This window comes from Nerophis ophidion, unplaced genomic scaffold (assembly GCF_033978795.1).
Source record: "Nerophis ophidion isolate RoL-2023_Sa unplaced genomic scaffold, RoL_Noph_v1.0 HiC_scaffold_93, whole genome shotgun sequence".
Lineage (NCBI taxonomy): Eukaryota > Metazoa > Chordata > Actinopteri > Syngnathiformes > Syngnathidae > Nerophis > Nerophis ophidion.
Genome location: NW_026907015.1, coordinates 260382 through 278105, shown reverse-complemented (window position 1 = coordinate 278105; position 17724 = coordinate 260382). Strand labels below are relative to the sequence as shown.

At 39.3% G+C, this 17724-nt stretch overlaps 1 protein-coding gene across 1 annotated transcript; it reads left to right on the top strand.

Moving 5' to 3' along the window:
- The first annotated feature begins 748 nt into the window (after positions 1-748).
- Positions 749-16992, top strand: LOC133547386 (oocyte zinc finger protein XlCOF22-like). Its single transcript, XM_061893063.1, has 2 exons — positions 749-1246; positions 13987-16992. Exons 1-2 carry the CDS (start codon positions 1072-1074, stop codon positions 15426-15428), a joined length of 1617 nt encoding a protein of 538 aa, XP_061749047.1. The 5' UTR covers positions 749-1071; the 3' UTR covers positions 15429-16992.
- The last annotated feature ends 732 nt before the right edge of the window (positions 16993-17724 follow it).

Below are 17724 nucleotides of genomic sequence, written 5' to 3'. Positions count from 1 at the left end.
GGCGTTCACCACAGCCATCCAACTTTCAGGTATGACTTTAGAATCTCACTAAAATACAATTAACACTTTAGGCAGATAAGGGATTTTCCAGAATTATCCTAGTAAATGTGTCTAATTACATCTGAAACGCTGCCACTGCCGTCGCCCGGAGCTGTCACTTTTTTTTTGTTTTTTTGGTGCTTCACTCTAACATTCCTTATCCACGAATCTTTCATCCTCGCTCAAATTAATGGGAAAATTGTCGCTTTCTTGGTCTGAATAGCTCTTGCTGCTGGAGGCTATGATTATAAACAATGTTCAGATGTGAGGAGCCCTACAACCCGTGACAACACGGGCACATCGTCTGCTACTTCTGGTAAAGGCAATTCTTTTTTATTAGTGACCAAAAGTTGCGAACTTTATCGTCGATGTTCTATACTAAATCCTTTCAGCAAAAATATGGCAATATCGCGAAATGATCAAGTATGACACATAGGATGGAACTGCTATCCCTGTTTAAATAAGAAAATGTAATTTTAGTAGGCCTTTAACTAGTACTGTTTTTAATGCACTTATTGTGCTGTCTGTCTAATTGTAATAAATGCAGACGTGGTGTGTTCAACGTTGACTCACACAGCGTGCTCATAACCACATTCTAGCTGTCTGCATGGCGACATACAACACCACTTCACGGGACTACCGCGCATGCTCGTCACTACTGTTGCATGCTGGGTAGTGTAGTTCTTATACTCCCTAGCTCAAAGCATCACAACTATTACTCTTTGGCCCCGCCCCTAAGGACGCATGCGTTGCGTGGAGGACATGCGGGTCGCAGCAAAGTCCTCCTTTACTCCACAAACGCTTCTGAGCCTCGGCAGATCTACTAACTCCGTGTCAGCATCAACTCCACTCGTCTCACTCAACTTTGGACATTATTAGGCCCGCTTAGTTTGTTTGTTGTTTTAGCGCGCTAGTTAGCTTAGCATGCTAGTTAGCTTAGCTTGTTAGCTGCTAACAAAGAGACGCGGATTTGATCAACACATCGCTTGGTTAAGATCAAGTGTGAGAGTAAAGTGTTGTGATTGTGTGAAAATGTGCGAAAGAACGATAGCAAAGTATGAGGAGGAACTTTGTTGTGTGAAAATGTGTGAAAGAACGATAGCAGAGTACAAAGAGGAACTTTCTCGTACAAAAGAAGAGAACGAGAGACTACGTCAACTACTGGAGGCTGTTTTCAAGAAACCTCAAGTTGTGTTACACAGAACAGGTTTGTTTACTTCTTACTCTCACGTTTTTACTATCTTTATATTTCATCATGAACATGATGTGTTTGCAGCAGTCATTTCCATTAGATCAGGGGTGTCCAAACTTTTTCCGCAGAGGGCCGAACATGGAAAAATGTTAACATGCGGGGACCATTTTGATATTTTTCATTTTCAAACCATAACAAAATATATGGATTTTTTTTTAATCCTTAGGGCTCCTAGAGAGCATAGAGGGCTTCAGTCAGTAAAATGTTACAAATAAGTAAAATTATTATTCTTTTTTATTTGATGCTTACAGTAAATCTCTATATCAACTTGAGGTTGATATAAAGTAAAACAAATAAGGTTTTATGCATTTTCTGTCAAAGACAACTTAGTTTTTTTATAGTAAAACTGAACTATGCAGTATTTCGATAGATAGATAGGACTTTATTGATTCCTTCAGGAGAGTTCCTTTATCTAGTGATTTAGGGCTATATAAGTAAACATTGATTGATTGATTGATTGATTTAGCAATTAAACCTCTCAAAGATCAATAATGCAGGACACCATTGATTTTAATTATTTAATATTTTTGAGTAATCACAGTGAAAAGTTAAATAAAATCCTACTAAATATAGTTGAGATTCGAACCCCATTAATAAAATGATGCATTTTTATTATAATTTTTTTTTACTTTAAACACTTAAATTTCAAGATCAACTTCCGATATATCTATTGATTTTAAGTTTGAACTATTATTTTGTTTATTTTATGCTCTTTTGTCAAAACTTTGATGTTTTTATATGGCAACCACAAAACATATGCAATATTTTTTCCACATAAAACATTTTAAAAGGATAATTTTTAAGTAATAATTCATTATAACATAGATTTTGTTTGTCCTTTTTTTTTTGAGCAATGGAAAAAAAAGAAAATAAAGACAAAAGGGGAAAAAAACTGCCTGCATGGCAGCTTTGTGTCAACATTGCCACTTTTTCTCATTAGATTTCACCTCATTCCACTTTTTTTAGATGTTTTTTTTTTTTAGTTTTTGCAATTCTATCAATTTTGCAATTTTTGCAGAATATCTGGCGGGTCGGTAAACGATTAGCTGCGGGCCGCAAATGGCCCCCGGGCCGCACTTTGGACACCCCTGCATTAGATAATGTTCAAATATAGGTGATTTGGCACAATTATAATTAAAAAAACAAAAATAATGTTGTTTTTCATCAGATATGTAGTAGTATTGTATATGTGGATGGGGGCCCTGCTTTGGTAATAATGTGTACCCCTTTCAGAGATCACATTTAGTTCCACTTCAAACATTCACATGATGGAAAATTAGATGAGATGGTATAACGTGAACAGTTGTGGAACCTTTTTACTCAGGGGTGACGGGATCTCGTTGGAAGCGCGATGTATGAGCAGACGTCGTTTGGGTATAACAAAATGGTGTCTGCCAATGTAGTTTACAATGTCACTACATCAGTAGTTGTCAAACTTTTTTCACCAAGTACCACCTCAGAAAATACTTGAATTTCCAAGCACCACCATCATGAACAGCATTAAAATACAGTAGCATAGTAGGCCTTAATTATTCATAAAAAACAAGGAAGACACATTATTTAACAAGTATATTTAATCATTTTAAATACTGTTGCATTACACACAGTTTGAACAGTAACACTGTGTTTGCATGTAGGAATTGATTGGTTGATTGATTGATGCTTTTATTAGTAGATTGCACAGTTCAGAACATATTCCGTACAATTGATCACTAAATGGTAACACCCCAATACGTTTTTCAACTTGTTTAAGTCGGGGTCCACGTTAATCAATTCATGGTAAAAAATGAATTGATTAGAAAATAAAAGACTGTACTTAAATATTACATAGTGCACACCAGATAGATTCAGGTGCGCATCAGATAGTTTCTAGGATGCAGCTTCCTCAGTTGACCTCTGACCTGGTCCACAAAGATGACTAATGTCTGGTGGAGGAGGAGGAGGAGGAATAGGGGGTTGCAACCATGGCTGGGGGGGAGAAGAAGAGGGGGTGGCTGTGGTGGGGGGTGGGGAGGACACCCCCCACTTCAACCGGTTCTGGTTGAACCGGTTGAAGTTCTTAATCTCATTGGCCCTCTCTATTGTCCCCCCTACTGCTCTGGTCTTTGTCTTGTAGCCTGTGATGGTTTTCACACCTTCCCAGACCTCCATCATGTTGTTCTGCTCCAGCTTCTTCCTGTAGCTGTCCTTAGTCTTCCTCACGTGTCCTTTCTTCTCCCGCTGTGCTGCTCTCATTGCCTCCCTGTCTCCACTCCAGAAGGGAGCTTTCTTCTTGTTGAGCACAGCTTGAACCTCCTGTGTTACCCAGGGTTTGTCATTAGGGTAGCACTGAACAGTCTTAGCAGGGCAGATCATGTCTAGGCAGAAGTTGAGGTGATCCGTAAGACAGTGAGTCTGACCATCAATGTCCTCACCATGTGGAAACTGTGTACTATTTGTCTGTCACAGATTGACATCACACTAAGACATTCAGTGACAGTTTTCCAATGTTTATCAGTGATGTTTCTTCCGTTATTTAGAATTTTTGTACTGTATCAATCAATCAATCAATGTTTATCTAGCCCTAAATCACAATTGTCTCAAAGGGCTAAAAAAGCAGTAAAAACCGTTTAAACAAAGTGTTTGCTCGTGACATTTTCTGAAATTTGTAGGTATATTCTTGCTATCGTTTTCAGAATGTATAATATTGTGTTTCAGAGATATGCTTTGACATTTTTGCCGATGACATCTATTAAACAAGACAAGGAGCAAAGTAATCAAACACAGACAGGATTCAATTTAGCTCATGAGGAGAAACGTCTGGGCTGCAACTTCGTACAGTTTCCCACCACGCTCTGACGAGGGAGTTCCACACGTCCTCTTTCATTTGGGCCTTTTCTGATTACATAGCTGCAGATGTTTCTAAAGGGAGGGGGGGTCGTAAACTGCTGTCGCACTCGATCATAAACAGATAAAAGAAAAGGTGCCTGATGCTGCGTCAGGTCTGCTCCCTCTCAGCTTTGTAGATCTCGGGTCAAGAAAAGGTCTCCTGTGGCTGTCAATAGACAGCCACAGCCACATGCATCCGATCGCAGACAGTGGAGTTTTACAAGCCTTTTGTTTGATAAGATGAAAGACAGCTTTGGTCTCGTCGCAGGGGACCTGAATTCAATGGAACACAAAGTTGTTTTATAACTTATATATAATTATTCCGACAATTTTGTTATTATTGTTAATACTATCTGGAATCAATTATTGGTTGCAGTAAAGTAGAAAAATGGGTAGTTTTTAGCTCTAAAAAGGGTATTTCAACAAGTAAACAGTACTGTAGGTACTAGGTTTGTATATGTGTAATGCTCATAAGGGTATTCCAGTACAATATGCCGAGATGAGATGTGTAAATATCAAAATATTACTTGAAATCAATTTTTGGCAGCAGTAAAGTGGTTGTTTTGGTATATTTTAGCTTTGTAAAGGGTATTTCTACAAGTATACAGTACAGTAGGTACTTGATTTATATATATGTCATGCCCATAAGAGTATTTAGTAAAATATGCAGAGATGAGATGTATCAATATCAAACTATTACTTAAAATGCATTTTTGGCAGCAACAAAGTGGCCATTTGGGTAGATATTTGCTCTAAAAATGGTATTTCAACAAGTAAACATTACAGTAGGTACTTGATTTTGATATATGTAATGCTCATAAGGGTATTTTAGTAAACTAAGCAGAGATGAGATTTGTCAGTATCAAAATATTACTTGAAATCAAATTTTGGCAGCAGCAGAGTGGTTGTTTTGGTATATTTTAGCTTTGTAAAGGGTATTTCTACAAGTATACAGTACAGTAGGTACTTGATTCATATATACACATGTAATGTCCATAAGAGTATTCTAGTAAAATATGCAGAGATGAGATGTGTCAATATCAAAATATTACTTAAAATACATTTTTGGCAGCAACAAAGTGGCCATTTGGGCAGATATTTGCTCTAAAAAGGGTATTTCAACAAGTAAACAGTACAGTAGGTACGTGATATTGATATATGTAATGCTCATAAGGGTATTCTAGTAAAATGCGTGTGTGTAAATATGCAATGTGTAAATATCAAAATATTACGTCAAATCACTTTTTGATTCAAGATAGTTTATTGTCATATGCACAGTTAAACAGACAGTTTGCCGTACAATGAAAATCTTACTTTGCTAGTCCACCCTTCAACAAGTCACACGGTACTTAGCTAAAAATAAAAATGTATATACAATGCACAGTAAGTAACATAACATTATTGCACATTCTGATTGACAGTCAACAGTATAAATATGGAGGTGACCTTGGGTCACAGCAGCAGTTAAAGTGTCTTTAGTGATCAAAGGTGAAACGTGTCTACAGTGATGGTTCACAGTTGTGGTCAAGGTAGCTGTCTTTTGTTCAAAAAGACAAAAGTAATAACGGGGAGTTGGAGGGAGCTAGCATTCACAAGCCTGATGGCCTGTGGGTAGAAACTGTTTGTCAGTCTGGTAGTCCTGGATTTCAGGCTCCTGTATGGTCTGCCTGATGGTAGGAGGCTGAAGAGACTGTGTACTGTCCTTGATGATGTTGTGTGCTCTCCTGGTGGCCCTGGTAGACTACATGTCCTGTAGTGAGGTGAAGGCTGCTCCTGATATGTACTGAGCAGTTTTAATCACTCGCTGGAGTGCCTTCCTGTCCTTAGCAGTGCAGTTTCCATACCAGACCGTGATTGAGCTGGTAAGGACACTCTCAACCGTACTTCTATAGAAGTCGCTGAGAATTTTGGGTGGCATGCCAAATTTTCTCAGCTTTCTTAGGAAGTACAGTCGCTGCTGGGCTTTCTTTATTATTTGTTGGGTGTTGTGATCCCAGGTGAGGTCCTCGCTGATGTGGGTCCCGAGGAATTTAAAGAGGGTGTACAATAGGGGGCTCAGCACGCAGCCTTGGGGGGTCCCAATGCTTAGAACCTTTGTGCCTGATGTCTGGTTGCCGATTCTGATTGACTGGGGCTGGTTTGTGAGAAAGTTCAGGACCCAGTCACAGAGAGTTGGTGTCAGACCAACAGTGAGGAGTTTAGCAGTGAGTTTTTGTGGGATGACCGTGTTAAAAGCAGAGCTGTAGTCGATGAATAATAGCCTGGCATAGGTGTCCTTGCCCTCTACGTGGGTGAGGGTGGTGTGGATGACGGGGTTGACTGCATCCTCAGTGGACCGGTTCTGCCGGTAGGCAAACTGTAGAGCAGGGGTCACCAACGCGGTGACCGCGGGCACCAGGTCGCCTGTTAGGACCAGATGAGTCGCCCGCTGGCCTGTTCTAAAAATAGCTCAAATAGCAGCACTTACCAGTGAGCCGCCTCTATTTTTTAAATTGTATTTATTTACTAGCAAGCTGGTCTCGCTTTGCTTGCTTTAATTCTAAGAGAGACAAAACTCAAATAGAATTGAAAAAATCCAAGAAAATATTTTAAAGACTTGGTCTTCACTTGTTTAAATACATTCATTTTTTTTTTGCTTCTTATAACTTTCAGAAAGACAATTTTAGAGAAAATATACAACTTTAAAATTGATTTTAGGATTTTTAAACACATTCACCTTTTTACCTTTTAAATTCCTTCCTCTTCTTTCCTGACAATTTAAATAAATGTTCAAGTATTTTTTTTAAAATTGTAAATAATTTTTATTGTCTGTATTGTATTGTGTTGTAAATATTCATGTTCGAAATAAACTAAAGAAAGAAAGAAAGAAAATAGGAATAATAAATACATTTTAATTTAATTCTTCATTTTAGCCTCTGTTTTTTCGACGAAGAATATTTGTGAAATATTTCTTCAAACTTATTATGATTAAAGTTCAAAAAAAATATTCTGGCAAATCTAGAAAATCTGTAGAATCAATTTTAAATCTTATTTCAAATTATTTTGAATTTCTTTTAAAATGTTTGTTCTGGATAATCTAGAAGAAATAACGATTTGTCTTTGTTAGAAATATAGCTTGGTCCAATTTGTTATATATTCTAACAAAATGCAGATTGAATTTTAACCTATTTAAAACATGTCATCAAAACTCTAAAATTAATATTAATCAGGAAAAATTACTAATGATGTTACATAAATAAGTTTTTCACTTTTTTCCAAAAGATTCAAATTAGCTAGTTTTTCTCTTCATTTTTTAATTTTAAAGAGTCGAAATTGAAGATAAAATATGTTTCAAAATTTATTTTTCATTTTTTTCGGGTTTTCTCCTCTTTTAAACCGTTCAATTAAGTGTTTTTCATCATTTATTCTCTACAAAAAAACCTTCCGTAAAAGGAAAAAAAAGTTACGACGGAATGACTGACAGAAATACCCATTTTTATATATATATATATATATATATATATACATACATAGATTTATCTATTAAAGGTAAATTGAGCAAATTGGCTATTTGTGGCAATTTGTTTAAGTGTGTATCAAACTGGTAGCCCTTCGCATTAATCAGTACCCAAGAAGTAGCTCTTGGTTTCAAAAAGGTTGGTGACCCCTGCTGTAGAGGGTCCAGTGTGTCTGGGATGGTCTTCTTGATGTGTGACATGACTATCCTCTCGAAGCACTTCATCACTATTGGGGTGAGTGCAACAGACAGGTCACAGTGTTTTTCTTTGGCAGGGGCACGATGGTGGTGGTCTTGAAGCAGGTGGGCACAACAGCTTGTGTTAGTGACAAGTTGTATATGTCAGCAAGTACGTCAGCCAGCTCTGATGAACACACCCTGAGGGCCTGGCCAGGGATGTTGTCTGGGCCGGCTGCCTTCCGTGGGTTTGTTTTCTTCAGAACTGTACGTACCTCTGCTGTTGTCATAGTGAGCGGTGGGTCCTGCATGCACTCCGTGGTCAGAACCCCTCTCTGTTAGTTGGTGTTGAGGACCTCGAAGCGTGCGTAGAACTCATTCAGCTCATCTGGCAGTGAGCGTTGGCTGTTTGTGACCCCCCTGCTCCCCTGCTTGTAGTCTGTGATGTGTTGCAGGCCTTGCCACATGCGCCGGGAATCTGTGTTGAAGTAGAATCCCTCCAGCTTTTGTCTGTATTGTCCCTTGGCCTCGCTGATGGATTTACACAGGTCATATCTGGCCTTATTCTAGTCCTCAGCGTTGCCTGAGACAAATGCAGTGGAGCGGGTATGTAGCTTGGACCGAACATTAATCCAGGGTTTTTGGTTTGGGTATATCTTGTATTGTTTTGTGGGAACAATGTTTTGCACACATGTGCTGATGTAGCCAGTTACACTGGAAGCATATGCCTCTATGTCCACAGTACCGTCATCCCTCTGAGCAGCAGTTTTGAACATGTCCCAGTCTGTACTCCCAAAGCAGTCCTGAAGCACTAGTTCAGTGTCTTCATTCCAAACTTGAACAGTTTTACTCACTGGGGGGGCTTGCTTGAGGCGCTGTCTGTACGCTGGACATAGAAAAGCTGAGATGTGATCAGATAGTCCAAAGTGTGGTCTGGGTACGGCGTGGCGAAGTTGGTAGAGTGGCTGTGCCAGTAATTTGAGGGTTCCAGTAATTTGAGGGTTACTGGTTCAATCCCCACCATCTATCATCCTAGTCATCACCGTTGTGTCCTTGGGCAAGACACTTCACCCTTGCTCCTGATGGGTCCTGGTGAGCGCCTTGCATGGCATCTCCCACCATCAGTGTGTGAATGTGTGTGTGATTGGGCGAATGTGGAAATACTGTCAAAGCGCTTTGGGCTCCTTAAAAAGGGGTAGAAAAGCGCTATACAAGTTCAACCCATTTACCAATTTACCATTTGTAGACTCCACTCCCATTGCAGTATACTTGGTCCAGAGAGTTTTTTTCCCTCGAATGAGAGTCCTCATATTAATGGTATTTAGGGAGGACAGGACACTCTTTAGGTTGCGGTGGTTAAAATCCCCAGCTTTCATGAACGCAGCATCGGGGTGTGGGGTCTCTTGTTTACTGATGACGTCATGCAGCAGCTTTAGCGCTGTAGTGGAGTCCGCCCGTGGCGGGATGTAAACAGACAGTATAAACACTGCACTGAACTCCCTTGGCAGGTAAAAAGGTCTGCATTTCACCATCAACAACTCAATGTTGTCCGAGCAGTGTCTTTCAACCACCTGTACGTCCGAGCACCAGCTGTTACTCACGTAAACACAGACCCCGCCTCCGCCTTTCTTGAAGCCTTTGTCCGGTCTCCACGGTAAACTGAGTGCGTTGGTAGCTGGATAGCAGAGTCTGGGGTGCTGTCCGAAAGCCAGGTTTCCGTGTAAATAAGAGCACAGCATTCTCTCAGTTCACGTTGGGATGTAGTCCTGGTTCTCAGCTCATCCAGCTTGTTGTCGAGTGAGCGCACGTTAGCTAGCAGCAGGCTAGGTAGTGGTGGTTGTGTAGCTCTAGCCTTTAGCCTAGCATGTAGCCCCGCTGTCTTGTTGTTGTTGTTTTGTGGTTAGCTGGCTCTCGTCGTAGCAGAAAGTTGAAGTCCGTCAGACTAGAAGTGAGCTCGTGGTGAGCTTTTCCGATGTCCAGAAGTGCATCTCTGTTATATCTCACTGTTGCATGCAAAAACTTTACATTTAGGATGCAAATTACAAACCCCGTTTCCATATGAGTTGGGAAATTGTGTTAGATGTAAATATAAACGGAATACAATGATTTGCAAATCCTTTTCAAGCCATATTCAGTTGAATATGCTACAAAGACAACATATTAGATGTTCAAACTGATAAACTTTTTTTTTTTTTGCAAATAATCATTAACTTTAGAATTTGATGCCAGCAACACGTGACAAAGTACTTGGGAATGGTGGAAATAAATACTGATTAAGTGGAGGAATGCTCTTCAAACACTTATTTGGAACATCCCACAGGTGTGCAGGCTAATTGGGAACAGGTGGGTGCCATGATTGAGTATAAAAGCAGCTTCCATGACATGCTAAGTAATTCACAAACAAGGATGGGGCGAGGGTCACCAATTTGTAAGCAAATTGTCGAACAGTTTTAGAACAACATTTCTCAACGAGCTATTGCAAGAAATTTAGGGATTTTACCATCTACGGTCCGTAAAATCATCAAAAGGTTCAGAGAATCTGGAGAAATCACTGCACGTAAGCGATGATATTATGGACCTTTGAGCCCTCAGGCGGTACTGCATCAAAAACCGACATCAGTGTGTAAAGGATATCACCACATGGGCTCAGGAACACTTCATAAAACCACTGTCAGTAACTACAGTCGGTTGCTACATCTGTAAGTGCAAGTTAAAGTTAAGTTAAAAAGTTAAAGTACCAATGATTGTCACACACACACTAGATGTGGTGAAATTTGTCCTCTGCATTTGATCCACCCCCTTGATCACCCCCTAGGAAGTGTGGGGAGCAGTGGGCAGCAGCGGTGCTGCGCCCGGGAATCATTTATGGTGATTAATCCCCAATTCCGACCCTTGATGCTGAGTGCCAAGCAGGGAGGCAATGGGTCCCATTTTTTTTATAGTCTTTGGTACGACTCGGCCGGGGTTTGAACTCACAACCTAACGATCTCAGGGCAGACACTCTAACCACTAGGCCACTGACTCTACTTTGCAAAGCAAAACCCATTTATCAATAACAACAAGGAATGCCGCCGGCGTCGCTGGGCCCGAGCTCATTTAAGGTGGACTGATGCAAAGTGGAAAAGTGTTCTGTGGTCTGACGAGTCCACATTTCAAATTATATTTGGAAACTGTGGATGTGGTGTCCTCCGGAAAAAAGAGGAAAATAACCATCCGAATTGTTATTGGCGCAAAGTTGAAAATCCAGCATGTGTGATGGTATGGGGGTGTATTAGTGCCCAAGGCATGGGTAACTTACACATCTGTGATGGTATGGGGGTGTATTAGTGTCCAAGGCATGGGTAACTTACACATCTGTGATGGTATGGGGGTGTATTAGTGCCCAAGGCATGGGTAACTTACACATGTGTGATGGTATGGGGGTGTATTAGTGCCCAAGGCATGGGTAACTTACACATCTGTGAGGGCACCATTAATGCTGAAAGGTCCATACAGGTTTTGTAGCAACATATGTTGTCCTCCAAGAAACATTACCATTGACGCCCCTGCTTATATCAGCAAAACAATGCCAAACCACGTGTTACAACAGCGTGGCTTCGTAGTAAAAGAGTGTGGGTACTTCCCTGGCCCGCCTGCAGTCCAGACCTGTCTCCCATGGAAAATGTGTGACCATTATGAAGCGTAAAATACGACAACAAGACACCGGACTGTTGAATGACTGAAGCTCTACATAAAACAAGAATGGGAAAGAATTCCACTTTCAAAGCTTCAACAATGAGTTTCCTCAGTTCCCAAACGTTTATTGAGTGTTGTTAAAAGAAAAAGTGATGTAACACAGTGGTGAACATGCCCTTTCCCAACTACTTTGGCATGTGTTGCAGCCATGAAATTCTAAGTTAATTATTATTTGCAAAAAAAAAAAGTTTATGAGTTTGAACATCAAATATGTTGTCTTTGTAGCATATTCAACTGAATATGGCTTGAAAAGGATTTGCAAATCATTGTATTCCGTTTATATTTACATCTCACACAATTTCCCAACTCATATGGAAACGGGGTTTGTATATTAAATAAAAAATGTATATTTTGTCGGGAGGACGACGCAAAGACGTCAGCCACGGGGGGCGCCATCTTGGAACAAAGTCATTGTTAAAATAATATGCCTTATCTTTTTTGAGTTCAGTGATTATTGACTAGATTATTACTTTGGGAAGTTGAGAGAAGAAGAGTTGTGGTCTTGTGAGAATTGTCTGGTTTGTCCATCCTAGGCCACCGTAGGTCACGTGCGGTGCATCACCAGACCTGCTAATGTTAGCCAAGTTAGCTGCTCATGCGTGTTGGAGTGGAGACGTTTGGGCCCCCAGACCGGCTTTATTTTAGCAGAATTGAGGCAGCGCTTTTTTACGCTTTGGGACCAAACGAACAAAAGAAGACCTTTTGTATGCAGTTTGAGAGCCGCAGCCGGAGAAAATAAACACACAGTGTATCCATGACTGCAAAGTTCATTGACCGTTTGTGTGATTGATTGACTAATGTTTTAATACCTCTGGACATTGACTTGAAATATTTCTGTCAATCACACAAACATGCTTGTGGGGGAGTTCTCTGTGTCTACGTACCTTCCACACATGCGTACACCCACCGGAGTGACATTTTTCCAAGTTGCACCATCCCCACATTTTTCAACCTATTCAAACCATTCCAACATCAACACATTCCACTCATCCTGGACATTCAAACTCACACTTTCCCAAGTTCCAAACCAAATTCCGGTTTTCCTTGAAATTCAAACTCTTCAACATTTAAACCATTCCAACATTCAAACTATTCTTACATTCATACTACATTCTGTCAGCATTTCAGTTCAATTTCAGCATTGGAGCATTCACACGCAATTCCTTGAACAATTGCCTCATCTACTTATTATTATTATTAATTATCATTATTATTAAACCATATATACCATCATGAAAAGCACATTTAATAAAAAAACTTTACTATGGTCTTACCTTTACTTATAAATAAAGTCTATGCGCAGCTCCTTCTGATCAAAAGCATCGATAACTTGTTTATAGAAGTCTTCCTTATCTTTCTTCAGTTTTAAAAGTCTCTCTGTCTCGATGGAGATCTTCCTTTATTACCTCCTGCTTCGATTGAAAGTCCAGTTTAGAAAACTGTTTTATTTTAGATATGTAATCCTCCATGTTAAAAGTGCAAGCGAGAGGAAAAAATAAACTCTTGCTGCTTGTTGTCACTTCTTCTGCAGCCGAGTAGTCGCAAGAAGGATCACTAGCGCCCTCTACCACCAGGAGGCGGGAGTCATTTAATGACTCATATTTGACACACGCAGCTACGGTATATTAATAAAACATAGCTGCTTACTGTTCTTTTTAGCATCTTCAATAGCTTGGACCTTAAATCCTACTGAATAGCTCTTAATCTTCTTCCCTTTATGCGATTTCAAATTATTGAAATCAGCATCCTCCATTTCGAAAATGATGACAGGTGAAGTGTCACTCGTGACGTGACGAGTTTGACCCGGCGGAAATTCTAGACATGCGCTAATAAAAATAATATTTAGCGAAACGAGTTTGACCCGGCGTAAACAAGTTATCTTTTGAAGGTGTAGTCAGTAATCTGATTACTTCTTCCCAGTTTAACTGTGGTGACACTATCTAAATGAAAGTAAAACAGATGTCATCTTTATTGGCCAACATGTTGACTGTGCTCATGGTTCTTTTATAACAGACATGTCTCTAAAGATGAATGTGAAAATGAGAGTAATTATAGTCCACCAGCAGGGGGAGCTCATCACTAGTACTACTGTGTGGAGGCTGGCATGTGGTACATTATTTCCTGTGTGTGTGTATGACTTATTCAGAGGGAGAACAGCACACTTTCATGTATGGCGTCTACCATTAAGGATTGCAGGAATGACTTTTAGGATGTTTTTATATGAATAAGGTGGATTGGACGTTGGCCTGGGAAGGCTTTCCCCTGAATGTCTTCTTCATGTGTCAGCTGGAAGTACCCTGACTGCTGTGAGGGGAAACTGATGAGATTGTGAGATTATATGTTGGTGCAGGACAATGTCTCATGTGACTGAGCAAAGCTAGACTTTTCTAAAAAATGTTTGTTTTCTCCTGTCCCACAGACTTCAATGAAGCACATCGTCCTCGTGAGCAGGAGGAGGAACCACAGTCCCCCAACATACACGAGGAAGAAGAGGTACCACAGTCCCAACACATCAAAGAGGGAGGAGAAGAGCCACAGCCCCCCCACATTAAAGAAGAAGACGAGACGCCACAGACCCATAATGTTAAACTGACCCTTCACATTAAAGGGCAAGCGGAGGACCCACTGATCTTACACATCAAAAATGAAGAGGAAGACCTACTGACCCCTCACTATAAGGAGCAAGAGAACCTGCTGACCCCTCACATTAAAAAGGAAGAGGATGACCCACAGACCGCCTACTTTAAAAAGGAAGAGGAGGACCAAGAGCCACCGTACATTAAAGAGGAAGAGGAGGAAGAGGGCATCAGTCAGCCTAAATGGTTGGAGGAGTTCCCAGTGACTGGTGTCCCTGTGAAGAGTGAAGATGATGAGGTGAAAGGTGAAAGTGAGGAGAGGGGAGGGGGGGAGCCTCCAAGCAGCAGCTCAACACAACACATGACAACAGAAGCTGATGGAGACCACTGTGGAGGATCACAAGCAGACAAGCTCTTAGCTCCACTATCAGATAGTGAGGACACAACGTCACACTCTCCTGACACTGATGATGAAGACTCTAAAGATGATAAGACATGTCACACTGACAACACTCACTTCGCATGTTCTCACTGTCACAAAACCTTTAAATACCATTGTGATCTGAAAAGACACATGAGAACACACACTGGAGAAAAAACTTTTATTTGTTCAACCTGTGGTAAAGGTTTTACACAAAATCATAATGTGAAAATACACATGAGAACACACACTGGTGAAAAAACTTTTTCTTGTTCACTATGTGGTAAAGGTTTTACACAAAGTCAGAATTTGAAAAGACACATGAGAACACACACTGGTGAAAAACCTTTTTCCTGTTCAACCTGTGGTAAAGGTTTTACAGTAGGTCAGAGTTTGAAAATACACATGAGAACACACATTGGTGAAAAACCTTTTTCCTGTTCAATATGTAGTAAAGGTTTTACTAGCAGTCAATGTTTGAAAGAACACATGAAAACACACACTGGTGAAAAACCTTTCTCCTGTTCAATCTGTGGTAAATGCTTTACACAAGGTCAACATTTGAAAAGACACATTAAAACACACACTGGTGAAAAATCACATTCCTGTTCAATCTGCAACAGAAGCTTTTGTGACCGGTCAATGCTTGTAAGACACAAGAGAACACACACTGGTGAAAAGTCACATTCCTGTTTAATCTGCAACAGAAGCTTTTTTCAACGATCAAACCTTGTAAGACACAAGAGAACACACACTGGAGAAAAACCTTTTTCCTGTTCAACCTGTGGTAAAGGTTTTACACAAAGTACAGATGTGAGAGTACACATGAGAACACACACTGGTGAAAAATCACATTCCTGTTGAATCTGCAACAGAAGCTTTTGTGACGATCAACCCTTGTAGCACACATGAGAAGACACCCAGGAGAGAAAGTGTTGAGTTGCAGTGTGTGTGGTGAAATATTGTCTTCTAAGTACCAGTGTAAGAAACACAAGTGTGCTGGTGAGAACAGCAGCAGCAAATGAAACTGCAGGATTTGAAATAAACTGTCCAGACTTTCATTTTGACTTTCTAACAACATCAGCACATATAACATGTGTGACATTGTTGTTTGTCTAACAATCTGGTTAATATGCGCCTACATTTATAGATTAGATATTTTATATTTATATTTATATATTTATATTTTATATTTATATTATATGTGTTGGATCCGCTTTGGACTGGACTCTCGCGACTGTGTTGGATCCATCTTTCACAGTATCATGTTTTCATATGTTCTCATAGTCATCAGTATCATCAGTATCACGGTATCATGTTCTCATAGTCATCATTGTCACCGACGTCCCACTGGGTCATTATTGTCACCGATGTCCCACTGGGTGTGAGTTTTCCTTGCCCTTATGTGGGCCTACCGAGGATGTCGTGGTGGTTTGTGCAGCCCTTTGAGACACTAGTGATTTAGGGCTATATAAGTAAACATTGATTGATTGATTGATATTAATGCTTTTTTCAGTCAAGCACATGCATTAATATCCAACTTTGTGTACTTTTATTAAAAAATGGACAGAACCATTTGAGTAAAAAAGTGAGAGTAAACAGTAAAATACATATTTTACATGCAATAAACATGTGTGTATGTATACACACACACACACACATATATATATATATATATATATATATACATACTGTATATTCATCATACAATTTTAGACCTATTTATATGAAATATTGAAGTGTGACATATTTGTATTTGTAATTGTTAATAATCCCATAGATTATCACCTTTATATGATATACATATGTACTGGTTCACATCTGAAACATCTTCTGGACCACTTCAGGAAGCATATTATTATTTACTTTATACATCATTTAAACAGTTGTCTTTTATACAATTTTAAAATGTGTGTCTTTTTGAATCATTTGTTGGGTCTCTATAATCTATTTTATTCATTATCGTTATTACTCTGTATTATGATGGTTGTGTTGTGATTGTTTTATATGTATGTCCCCGGACCTTTATGCAATATACAAGTGAGAGAAAATAGCTGATTTTTATTTTGTGAAAGGACGGTTTTGTTTTCACAAACTTACATATGTGGATATATCAAATAAATCCAGTATTGTGTTTTCAACGTTTTTTTCAATGTTTTTTTTTCTTTTTCAACATCCTCAAAACAACATCAATATCAGTCAAAGTTTGAAGTGTCAGACAAAAGCCAATATTGTACATCATCCCACAGAGATTTACTTTGCATACATTCTTAAAATAAACTGTTTATTGTGATTCCCAGTCACAGAACCAACAAATGTTGTATCTAATTGCAAAACAACATCCAAAATATTTTAAGTGGTCAATTCCGTCTTGGAAAGAATGGAAACTTTAAGTTATGAGTATGTTTTTGTTCCAGAGAAAATAAGAAGAAGAAGAAGAAATAGTAAAGAATTAAAAAAGATGCAGTAAGTAGAATATTTTGAATGAAAGCCTTTTTAAATGTTGCAATATTTTTTTATTTGCAGGTCGTACTTAATGAAATCTTCAAATAATAAACAATTTTTATCATTCAATAAGTGCATCAGTGACCAAATGCCTTTTTCAAACCATTGCTGTACAAAGATGGATTTGTTTCTCATTTGAATATAAGAACAATTCCATAGTGGAGTATTGTGTGTGATGAAGTTGTGTTTGTAAATTAGTTTCCAGTACAACAACACTTGCTGGTAGGGATGGGTACTGTTCACTTCTAATTCCATGTTTTATGTGTTATATATGTCAATATATTGTGTGTTTGTATTTTGCCAACATGGTAGAATCACATGATAGGCAGGTTGTATCATCTTTTTCTGTCACCTTGAGGAAATGGCATAAAGAGGAAGATGACAATATAAAGTCACTTGGACAATGATGTACAGAACAGAGGAGATTTAGTTCATTTTTATTTTTTTTCTTAATTTCACAAAACCTCTCCATTATCCAGCAATGGATTTCTGGTAGCTGGTAAAAAAGAGATGGAAGGAGATAGTGAGCTGATGTATGAGGAAGGTATGGACATGGATAGGACTAGAGGGGAGAGAGGAAAGAAGGGGAGAGGAGGTCATGAAGGAAAGTAGAGCGCTAAGAGAGTAGAAAGGAGGAAACAGATTATGTAGATAA

What these genes read in the sequence shown, in the direction of transcription:
- LOC133547386 (XM_061893063.1), top strand. Translation starts at nt 1,072, where the DNA reads ATGTGCGAAAGAACGATAGCAAAGTATGAGGAGGAACTTTGTTGTGTG. An exon ending in AGTTGTGTTACACAGAACAG is followed by an intron (nt 1,247 to 13,986) that starts GTTTGTTTACTT and finishes CCTGTCCCACAG; the next exon opens with ACTTCAATGAAGCACATCGT.